The sequence below is a fragment of the Acartia tonsa genome, chromosome 8, assembly GCF_053477335.1.
Source record: "Acartia tonsa isolate MP-2025a chromosome 8, ASM5347733v1, whole genome shotgun sequence".
In the NCBI taxonomy this organism is placed as follows: domain Eukaryota; kingdom Metazoa; phylum Arthropoda; class Copepoda; order Calanoida; family Acartiidae; genus Acartia; species Acartia tonsa.
In genome coordinates this window covers 46,988,210-47,000,447 of record NC_137267.1, presented here as the reverse complement: position 1 = coordinate 47,000,447, position 12,238 = coordinate 46,988,210, and the positions used below count along the sequence as shown (strand labels likewise).

At 34.9% G+C, this 12,238-nt stretch overlaps 1 protein-coding gene across 1 annotated transcript in view; it reads left to right on the top strand.

Moving 5' to 3' along the window:
* LOC145327135 (mitochondrial fission process protein 1) overlaps positions 1-9,434 on the top strand; it is a 44,266-nt gene extending 34,832 nt beyond the window's left edge. Inside the window, exons 3-7 of the mRNA XM_080170697.1 lie at positions 331-387; positions 928-1,006; positions 2,760-2,841; positions 7,688-7,766; positions 8,388-9,434. Of these exons, the coding sequence (XP_080026823.1) occupies positions 331-387; positions 928-1,006; positions 2,760-2,841; positions 7,688-7,766; positions 8,388-8,502 (412 nt within the window). The 3' untranslated portion in view covers positions 8,503-9,434. The remainder of the gene's footprint in view (positions 1-330; positions 388-927; positions 1,007-2,759; positions 2,842-7,687; positions 7,767-8,387) is intronic.
* Positions 9,435-12,238: the final 2,804 nt, after the last annotated feature.

Below are 12,238 nucleotides of genomic sequence, written 5' to 3'. Positions count from 1 at the left end.
ATTAAAACTATAAGTGGTTTAGGCTTCAAACTTATGTAGGCACTTAAAATTGTGCAACTTAGGTGTATTTGTTAAAAGCTGTTCTGTAATAGGTTCGTCCGTCCGGTTTCGAGCTTCAAACGTAGAGACTACTTTACATTATACGGATGGCTTCGCCTCTAGCATCTAGGGACTACTAGGTGTCCTACGCCACAAGAAAATAGTCTTAATCACCGAATGATCAGTAGCTATGAAAATTAGAGCCAGTTCAGTGGTTACCGAGAAATGAAGCTTGAGACGAACAGACTTTGTATTATAGATATCTGTCATTAACTTTTTAATTGATTTTAGGTTCCTTGGTTACGCCAACGAAGTGGGAGAAGCTTTCAGAGCTTTGGTTCACGTCAGGTGACACAGTTTGTATAGAGAAGCTTTGCTACAAGTAGTTTTGGTCGGTCAGTCTGTCTGTAGTACGTTTTGTACCTTCTTTCCATCCTTCTATAGGATGTACGTGGATATATTGACAAGAAATTTTTTTTTGTCAATTAAGTTTGCTATTGGTCAGTTCATTCAACCCTTAGGATGGGATAAAGGGGAGGATGGGGGGTATCGCTAGTTTAGCCAGCTGTTATTTTAGCTTTATTAAAGAACATGAAAATCTACTGTAAGATCAAAGTAATAATATATCCACCAGTTTACCCCCAAAAATTGTTAGGTAATAAATTTATTTATTATTTTCCTATAATCATGATAATCATAATTGATAATTTTTTATTGGTTATGGCAGCTGTTATAAAAAAAAATCAGTGGCCTAGTCAAAACCATCCCCCTAAATTTGAAAATAGAAGAAATAAATGTGTTAGTGTTCCCTATGTGGTAGCTAAGAAAGGTAGTAAAAACAGCCGCTTTAAAAATGGTTCCAGTAGTTAATTTTAATCTTTTTTTTAGATGGGTTCGATTAAGTTATGTAGTAGCCAGCGGTTATGTGCTTGCTGATACTCAAGATAAGGCTAGCAAGAAATTAAAGGTAAAATTATATTCAGACATTGATTTGAAAAAGGAGGAAGCTGTGTGTTATTGTAATTTACTGCTCTGGTCAGGGAGTTTTAGGTCTCCAATTCACAAAATTACCACTTCTGTAGATTGAATAAGGGTGTTTTTAAGTAACAGCTAACGGCTGGCGTCTCAGCCGTTTAGTCATTTTTGGGCTATTTTCAGGGCAAATCTGTCACGAAACCTATCTTCACATAATACCCTTTGCCGCTCCAAAACGTTTTCAAACGGTTCTAGTCGGTAGTTGCTGGCACTAGAAATTTAAAGCAAAAATATAGTTTCAAAAAATTGATTCCTACGTAATTTATGACAGATTTGCCCTAAAAATAGCCAAAAAAAAAAACGGCTGAGCTGTTACTTTTTCAACTTTTTGGTTAATTTAGGGAAAATAGACCTGCCAAAGATTACTCCTGCCAAGTTTCATAAAGAAATTCGGATTCTAAGTCCTATTAAATCATTGGTTACGAGATGGTTGCATTAACCTCCCCCCCCCCCCCCTGAATAATAGTGTTGAAACAAATATTTTAACACAAACAAACAAATATTCAATAAAACGAAAAAGTATTTAAGCTAAAAGATAACTTGTTAATAGACCTTTGGGTACCGTTGTAATTTCAAATCCAAGTTTTTGATTGTTTTATAATCCTTAAAATAAAGTAACAGGATGTCTGTCTGTTTGTCTGTGTGTTTGTACCGAAGGATCCGCTAACCGCTGAACCGATCGGGTTCTCCTTTACAGGGTAGCTTATCATAGGTCCCGGGAAGGTTTATAACTATTTTGGGGGAGGGTACCACCACCCTCCCAAGAGAAATCGCCCTTAGAAAAAAATTACCCCCCCCCCCAACAAATTTTTTTACTTTAAAAAAAATCTAAATTAAAAAGTAACTCCCCCCTCCTCGAGTGCCCCTAGAGGCCTATAGCCTCTAGCCGCTAGTGTTATATATTTAATCATTTGGGAAGAATAATTATTAAAACTCTCTTCTCACTCCCTGAGATTAAACTACATTTTATTTTACTTTTCCTTAATTTATTTAATTTGAGAGTTAGGGTTTGCAAAGAAAACACTTGACCTGTTTTAATTAGATTCTATATTGGTTGTTATTTTACCCCACTGCGTATTTAATTAAACCTAGTTCTAGGAAGTAGCGAAGCTTATATATAGGACACTAGCGGCTTCGCCCCTAGCCTCTAGGGGCGTTGCCCCAAAAGGCTTGATCAACCTAATTTTTCGTATTTTATTTAGACTTAAAATAAAAATGAAAACAAATTTTTTTTTGGGGGGGGGGGTTCAGGGTTTCACCCCCCCCCCCCCCCAAGAAATTAGCTATAAAAAGTTTCCTGGGATCTATGAGAAACTACCCTGTGAAGGAGAACCCGATCGGTTCAGTAGTTAGCGAGATCCATCGGTATAAACAGACAGACATCGTTCTACCTTGTATTAGAGATTAAGCCGCTCTGTAAATCAGTTTAGTCGGCTATAAAGTCATGTTTGATAGCACGATCCTTGTCTGGAAGTCTAAACTGTGCAAGGTAATGAGTTGTGGTTGTTCCAGGGCCAAGGAATTTCCCCAACTCTTCCTATTATTGTCACGCGCTAATAGAAGCAGTAGAAGTATTTTTTTAATTTGTCTCTCGAACCTTAGAGCAAGTAGACCCCATAATTTACATTACTGCTGCAATATTAAATATTTATAAAATGAATTTTTTTAAATATTTCTATTTTTAGTCTGGTGGTGATAACAAGGAGGTTGCCATTTCTGCTATGGACACTCTGGTGTGGCAGGCATTTGCATCTGTCATAGTTCCAGGTATAGTAGCTACAGACACTCTGGTGTGTGAGTGCTTAGTTTCAGGTATAATTGCTACAGACACTCTGGTGTGGCAGTACTTCTGTCATAGTTCCAGGTATAGTAGCTACAGACACTTTAGTGTGGCAGTACTTCTCTCATAGTTCCAGGTATAGTAGCTACTGACACTCTGGTGTGGCAGTGTTTCTGTCATAGTTCCAAGTATAGTAGCTACAGACACTCTAGTGTGGCAGTGTTTTTGTCATAGTTTCAGGTATGGTCAGGGTTGTCATTTTGGGCGGGCGCTTTTGGGCGGGCAGTTTTGGGCGGGCGGTTTTGGGCCGCCCAATATAAGGTCCTTTTGGGCACCCCCCTTTTAGGGGGAGAGAAAAAGGGGAGGGGTTAAAAAAGAGGGGGGGGCGGGCCTATTTTTTGGGTGATATCCTTATACTAAAGTAACAGGATGTGTGTATGTTTTTTTGAGAGTATGTGTGTTTGTACCAAAGGATCTCGCTAACCGTTGAACCGATCAGGTTTTCCTTAACAGGGTAGCTTCTCATAGGTTCTGGGAAGGTTTATAACTATTTTTGGGGAGGGTACCACCACCCTCCTAAGAGAAATCGCCCCTAGAAAAAAATTACACTCCCCCAAAATTTTTTTTAAATTTTTTTTTAAAACTAAAAATAAAAATGGGGGGAGGAAACCCATCCCCCTCCAAAAAAAAATTATTCCCTCCCCCCAAAATTGTTTTTTTACTTTTTCTTTTTAAATCTAATATAATAATTGGATTATCAAATTTGACTCTCCCCTCCTCAAGTGCCCCTTGAGGCCACTAGGGCCGTAGCCGCTAGTTAACTATATAAATTAGTAAGCTTTTTTTGTATCTAGAGAAGGATTTCGCTAACTGCTGAACCGATATGGTTCTCCTTTCCATTGGAGCTTTTATAGGTCCTGAGATGATTTTAGGCTATTTTATTTCTTATAATAAGTCTAGGTATGGTTTTAGGCTATTTCATATCCTTTTTATATGCTTTTTACGACATTTGCCCAAAAAGGGTGCCCAAAACAACTTTTAGGCGCCCAAAACCCGCCCAGAACCCTTTTGGGCAATTTGGCCGCCCAATATCAAAAAAAGTGCCCAATTCGACAACCCTGGGTATGGTAGCCACAGACACTCTGGTGTGGCAGTGCTTCTTTCATAGTTCCAGGTATAGTAGATAAAGACACTCTAGTGTGGCAGTGTTTCTGTCATAGTTCCAAGTATAGTAGCTACAGACACTCTTGTGTGGCAGTGCTTCTGTCTTAGTTCCAGGTATAGTAGCCACAGACACTCTGGTGTGGCAGAACTTCTCTCATAGTTCCAGGTATAGTAGCTACACACACTCTGGTGTGGCAGTACTTCTCTCATAGTTGCAGGTATAGTAGCTACACACACTCTGGTGTGGTGGTACTTCTCTCATAGTTCCAGGTATAGTATCTACAGACACTATGGTGTAGCAGCACGCTTCTGTCATATTTCCAGGTATAGTAGCTACAGACATTCTGGTGTGGCAGTGCTTCTGTTATAGTTCAGTATATTAGCTACAGACACTCTGGTGTGGCAGTACTTCTGTCGTTGTTTCAGGTATAGTAGCTACAGATACATTGGTGTTGCAGGCAACTTTAATGAACGTCAAAAAAAATTTTAATTAAAAGTGTTGAATATGTTTTATCCTTTCTTGCCTACAATATGTTTGAGAATATTTGTCTGTGTCCCCTTGTAAATGAGATTTGTAGTAATTAATCAAGATCTGGGATATAAAGGGATATCCTTTTATAAAAATAATAGGATCTGTGTGTTTCTGTTTGTGCCGTATGATCTTGCTAACCACTAAACAGACGATGACATGGATCTGGTTTACTGTGTATTTCTCATAAGTCTTGGAAAGGTTTATAAATATTTTGGGGTTGGGTACTTCCACCGCCTCTAGGAAAAGTACCCCCTAGAAAAATATTAATACTACCCCCCCCCCCAAAAAAAAAGTCTTTTAAACAAAAATTAAAAATGGAAGTTGGTCGAGTACCCCTGAACCCTCCCTACACTAGTCCCCAAAGTTTTATGATATTTTCCTTATTTGTTGGCTTTGACTTGTATTGACTTTTGATTGGTAGGCTCATTTAGTTATGTGTTCATACTATTCAAACACTATTTGTTATCTACAGAAGGGGATATTTTATGTATTAGGAATCAGTTTATCGACTATTGTCTTATCCCTTTAGATCCCTGGATGAAGATGCTGTTGTCCTTTGTCTGCAAAGTTTTAACGAGTTTCCAGTTACATCTCAGAATAAATATCATTTCAGTATGGCTTCGAAACCGATGAATATCCGCAGGATGTGAACCGGTTCTCAGTTATACTGAAAAACAGCATTGTATTAAAGACAATTGTTTATTATTTTTTTTTAAAATGATCTTATAATTTTTCATTGACATATCCGCGTAAAGCTGTCTATAATACGATGCGATAAATAACTATTCCCAATTTATACTATACCCCCCCCCCCCATCTATACCTTAATCACCTTACTCTTTTACATATTATTTTTCTTACATGTTAAAAGGCATGTTATCTTCTGTTTTTAAATATTCCACCATATTTTAATACTTAAATATGTTTGACTTTAATTAATTTATTTGCCTGTCCGTCTGTCTGTCCATCCGTCCGACTGTGGCTTCCTCGCACAATTATTCTACGGCCATTTGATTGGAGTATGATTATACGTTTTAAAGTATATCGAGTGGCGGTTTTTTTCAGTATGGCTTCGAAACCGATTAATATGCGCTTGTTCTCTGCCAGAAATAAAAATCATGTAATCATCGTTTTACGTACAATTTTCCACGAAGAATAGAAGAAAAATCATAAGGTTATTATTAGTTTTGTTAGCTCAAAACTTCGGCTCCTCGGATTTTACATTTAAAAAGTACTAAAGTTCAATAAGAAATATAAATACGTAATTTAATTAAAAACTTTATTTCCATAATTAGAAGAAACTTAATATTGATATTCATCAAAATTAATAGTCTTTTTAAAAGCGAAGCTTTTCTATAATTAGGGTCGGTCCGTACGTCCGTCCGTCACAGAGAGATAACTTTTTTCGATAATTTAGGCATGTTAAAATTAACCTATCGATTTCAAACTTTGCATGGTGATTCCTTTAGTAGTTAGGTACGATTTAGAAACTCTATAGCAACTCTATAGTCATTACAAAAATGTCCCTACGTCCATTTTAAACATATTGATTTTTTTACTTTTTTAACAACAAATTTCTATGTGAACTAATCATCCGATTGATCGATTTTTGGTATGTTTATTCCTGGGACAACAAAGTATAATGTTATAAACGAAGCAACTCTATAATCAAGTCCTAAAAATGTAAGTGTGTCCATAAACATTATCCTGTATCAAGCAGTTTTTCAACAAATTTACTTACAATTTTGCTTCGACTCTTATATATTTATATTCTGATTATTCAGTTTAGACACTATACAAGTGTTAATGTCCGTTTGTCCTACCGTTTTAGTGCTTCGCTTTTATGGATGTTGTCATCCTTGTTCTCTTCAGGATATTATTTTTTCTTTTCATTGGATTCTTGTTAAAGAGAATTAGTTTTATTTTTAGTATTGAGTCAACACTATAACTTACTTTGTCTGTCCGTCCATACGTTACTCTGTATTGTAATTTACTCGGCTAAAAGATAGAGAGCTGAATTTTAATTTGAAGGTTTCCCAGCGTCCAACATTTAAAATTTTTTGACATGCATTATTAGAATTTTTTTCAAGGCGGATCTAAAAGGTTTGTATTTCTTTACTCTAAAGCTAAGGGCATAATTTTTCATGAAAACTTATAAACCTATACTATAAATAGCGGCTACGGCTCCTTATGTCCGTTAGGGGAACTTAGGTAAAAGGGGAGAAATCTACCCCCCCCCCCCTATATTATGAAGTAAAATAAAAAAAATATATAATTATAAACCTTCCCACTTTAGAAAATAACCATATTATTATAGGTACGGCGATTTCCGAGATTTTTTACTACAGACAGACAGGCACACATCATGTTACTTTTATATGAAGATATACTTTCACGTTCTTGTTTTTATCTTTTTTTACGCTTATTCGTCGATTTTTGGTTAGTGTTATTTTTTGAATTTTTTAATTGAACAAGGATGACAACATTCATTAAAGCCGGGCTCAAAAATTTAGTCCGTCATTTAAAAACATAAAGCATCAAAGCATTTAATTTTCAACATTACATAGAATTTTAAACAAAAAATTTTAATAAATATATCTTATAATTATATCCTCCTATTATATAAAGTAGTAAGCGTTTTTTGTCTGTCCCGAAGGATTTCACTAACCGCTGAACTGATATTGTTCTCTTTTACAGCAAAGCTTCTTATAGGTCTTGGGGAGGGTGTCTTCAACCCCCTCCCCCCCCCCCAAAAAAAAGAATATTTTTTTACTCTTTTGAAACTCAATTTTGAAATGGGATGAGGTCGAATTTTCCCCCTGCTACCTTAAGAGCCACTAGAGCTCTAGGGGCGTAACCGCTAGTAAATAAATACAGTATGCTTAATATGAAAATACTTATAATAAATTAGGTATACCTAAACGTATTAGTAAGTGTTTTCCCCAAAAATGAAGTGAAAATGATAACATAATGATAAAATTGTATCTTTAAAAGAGATCATCCTGATGGAAGTTTGAAATCTACCAGACTTTTCCAACATGTCTAAATGTATAAGGTTATAGGCGGACGTAGAATAAGTAGAAAAGCTTTACTTTTGGTGTTTATATTTTTTTTTATAATTTTATATATTTTTTTAGGTTTCTTTATAAACCGGTTGTGTGCCGCCTCTCTATTTGGTTTGGCCCGAGCTCTTCCCAAGGTTGCTGAGGCCAAAAGGTAATTGTAAATTTCAGTACGGCTTTAAAACCGGTTCTTCGCCATGCTCCAACATCATGTTTAGCATCGTATTACAAATTTTCCACTAACATTAAAATAAAAATTATAATCATTTATACACAACTGATAATCAGTTGTGTATGTCTGAGCCTTCGGCCCCTCGCGGCCGACAAAAACTATTTTTATCTTATAATTTTATATTTCAATTTCCGCGGAAAACTGTCTATATTACGACACAATAAAAAGCAATTACACCTAATGGTGCGAGCTGCAATTAGTACATCTTTATTATAATACAAAGTAGAATGATGTCTGTCCGTCTGTCCCTTAAGATCGGATTTTACTCTTAAGGGAATATACCTACTGGTCCTGTGGTGGTTTTAGGCTATTTTCTTGGGGGTGGGATACCCCCAACCCCCCCCCCCCCAAAAAAAACAAAATATCCCCCCACCAATTTTTTATTATTTTTTTTAATTATTTAAAATAGTGTTGGAGTGGGGACATCTCCAGGTAATTTTACCTCTTGGGGCAGAGCCCCTAGAGGCTAGGGGCGAAGCCACTAGTGTAATATATGTCATAAAACACGCCAAACTGGTTGTAAAATATATACCTTTATATCAGGAAGTGGGCTGTGACCGGCATAGGCCTGGGTTCTATCCCCTTCATCATCCATCCTATAGACAATATGGTACACATGGTCATGGACAACACCACCAGGAAGTGGATTGGCAAGTAATCCTTCCCCCCACCACCCCTAGTGCATTTGTATTCAGGGATCCAGGGAATAAGTAGTGGGGATAAATTAGTGGAATAATAGTTATTTATCGCATCGTATTGTAGACTGCTTTCCGCGGATTTTAAAATGAAAAATTACAAGATGAAAACAAGTTAGCTCCGAGGGGCTGAAGGCCTAGGCAAACAAAACTGTTATTATTTTTAGGATTTATATTTTTTAGTCGTGTTATACGATGCTATATATGATTTTTCAGCATGGATGAGAACCGGTTTGAATCCACCGGATATTAATCGTTTTCGAGGGCATACTGAAAATATTATCCAAAGCTCATTTACATTAGAAAAAAAATCAAAAGTCTGTTTAAGAACTTTATTTAAATTCGGGGAAAAAATAATTTAATCCCTATTCCCCTATCCCTGAGCCCTGATAATTAGTTAGAGATATTAGTGGATCAACTTAGATTAAAGATTATTTTCAAGGTGGGAGATGATATTGGGCTGTTTATTAAACTAGTACCAAAAATTTTTAATAACGTTTTCTTAATTGTTAGCTAACAACTTTTAGGACTTTTTCCTGAATTTTGATTGGTAGGTTCATGAAGTTAAGTGTCCAAACGTTCCAACCACTAATTGTAATCTACAGAAGGGGTACTTTTGTGTAACATCATTGGGGATTTAAATCATTTTATCGACCATTGTATTACCCTTTAGAACCTGTCATGGTCTTTTTTTATTTTGGGTAATAAAAGAAAAATTGATAATCAAATATGTTGTTTTAACATTTGGTTATCTGTATTAAAATATTAAAAATTCATATGAAAATAGTTTTTAATTGAATGTTATCCATTGGTATTTGTAACTTTGTTATAATAAAATTGTTGTTATTAAAGTTAGTTGTTTTAGTATTCAGTAAATAAATTCATTCTTCATATATAGCCTTCTATTTTTAAAAGATAAACTTTTCTATAATTTGGCTCGTTCCAGCTTATACCAACAATGAAATTAATTCGGTAAAAATCACGAAAACTATACGTGTTTTTCAGCTGTCGTTGGGGGGCAACACATTGTAAAATTAACGACCCCTCTATTTGCCCCCTAATTATTATTTTAGATTTTTTTCGCTTGTTGCTTATTTCTATTTCTGGGCTCGTTTCGTCTGTCTGTAACAGTTAACTCTTCGTTAATTTTTACATGTGTTAGAATTGTCCTATCGAATTCAAAATTTTTATGATGATTCCTCTAGTAGTACGATTTAGAAAGTGTATGAACTCTACAATTGTTACTAGAAAGTCTGTACATCCTTTTTAAAAGCGAAGCTTTTCTATAATTAGGGTCGGTCCGTACGTCCGTCCGTCCGTAACGGATAGCTTTTTTCGTTAATTTAGACATGTTAGAATTGTCCTATCGATTTCAAATTTTGCATGGTGATTCCTTTAGTAGTTAGGTACGATTTAGAAAGCGTAGCAACTCTATAATCATTACCAAACTGTCCGTACGTCCATTTTAAACATGTTGATTTTTTACTTTTTTAAATAGCTTTTTTCGTTAATTTAGGCATGTTATAATTGCCCTATTGATTTCAAATTTTGCATGGTGATTCCTGTAATAGTTAGGTACGAGTTAGAAAGCGTAGCAACTCTATAATCATTACCAGAATGTCCGTACGTCCATTTTAAACATGTTGATTTTTTTACATTTTTAACAACAAATTTGTATGTGACCTAATTATCCGATTGGTCTGATTTTTGGTATACTGATTCCTAGGACAACTAAGTACAATATTAAAAGCGAAGCAACTCTATAATCAAGTCCTAAAAATGTAAGTATGTCCATAATCATTATCCTGTATCAAGCAGTTTTTCAAAAAATTTACTTACAATTTTGCTTTGACTCTTATACAATACATTCGCATTCTGATTATTCAGTTCTGAAATTATACAAGTCTTAATGTCCGTTTGTCCTTCCATTTCAGAGCTTCGCTTTTATGGATGTTGTCATCCTTGTTAACATGATGGTGTTTTACTTTTGTGGCAACAACTTTTTGTATGATATTATAAGCGAAGCATCTCTATAATCAACTTCTTAAGATGAAAGTATGTATCCTAAGGTGTGTGTTTTTACACTTTAGAATAGGAGTAGAACTCTACAATTTGGCATGGCGGTCGCTTTAATGGGGTATAAGGTGGGTTTGTGAAGAAAAAAAAACGGCGGCCGCTCCCGCAGAATTTTTTTTCCCGGTTTCTCACCAAATTAGACAAATTTTAATTATTTGAGACAAACTTAAAAAAAAGAATTTCCTGTATATATTTTATACTGGCAAATTCTTCATAGTTCCTTATTTACTAAGTATATTTGCGATTACTTTTATTTAATGAAATCTTCCAATTTTTAACATTTACAAAACGGCCTGCTTTATTGCATCAAGATCCATGACAGATCTATATAGGAAATAAACGTCTATAAATGAGCTCGAGTCTTCCAATGGTAAAGTGTTTAAAACTCATAGTGCTCCAATAATCCTCATTAAACTCTCATTGACCAAAGCGATAAGACCTTTATTCTATTTGTTTATGGAAAGAATTAAGTTTTTCACTTCATGTAGATATTTGAATTACATTGAAGTATTTAATCCTTTTTTCATAAATAAAAAATATACGTTCATAATAGAGTAAATCTAAGAAAACTGTATTTTAAAAGAATTCGATTGTGGCGACACTTCCTTTGTGTTAAAATATTAAAACTAAAATTTTAATCATATTAACCCTTTGGTGATGGTAATGTGAAAAAATTATAATTGAAAAAATCTTTTTAAAATCATTTGAATTAATAAATATTTACTTCTTTCTTTTAGATAGTAATGGCGGGGGAGGAAAATTTATTTATTGAGAAAAAGATAAATAGATATGTACTTATAGAAAACTAGCCAATAGCGATATAGTTATATTGAGCCAACTCTAGTTGTACCATATTAGAGCAACTGAAAGCTTTATGTACAATAGCGTACGTTTCTAGGGGGAGGGGCAATGATTTAACCCATCTTCCTAAAAATTGATGAAATGTATGAAATCCCCCTCCATAGTTATAAGCTATTCGTTTAGAATTATGTGAATTTTTGACATTTTATACTAAAAATATTGCCCCCCCCCCCCGGCCCCCCTCTCCAAAAAAATGAACTTAAACGTCCTTGTTGTCTAATTTTTATACAGTTAAAACTTTTATTATTCATGCCCAAATTTATTTCTTCTTAGACCTTTTAATATTTCTTGATAATTCTTTCATAAGAAAAATATTTTAGATAAACCTCAGGTTATGTTATCAGAAAACGGACAAAATTTTTAATGGCGTTGCTACAAAAGACCTAATCCTTAAAAATACTTAATTAGGATTAGGTCTTTTGCAATTAGATGTTATTACGTTTAATGAGAGCGAATCTTTAAAGATTAAAAAATCACGAATAAAGCTTTAAACAAATTAATTGTCGACAGATCAACTCATTTAATTGTTTATTTAATGTTATTTAGACATTCTCAAAGCTTTTACACGTGTTTGCGCCCCTAGACTCTTTGGGCGCTACAGAGCTGGATCTTAAAATCATTTTAGTGATGAGCCAGATCGGGGTGAGCCGAATTTCAGCCAATCACAGCGCGGCATTTAATAAAATGTTGTGCTCTCATTGGTGGAAAGTTGGCTCACCCTGATCTGGCTCACCACTAGAATGATTTAAAGATCCAGCTCAG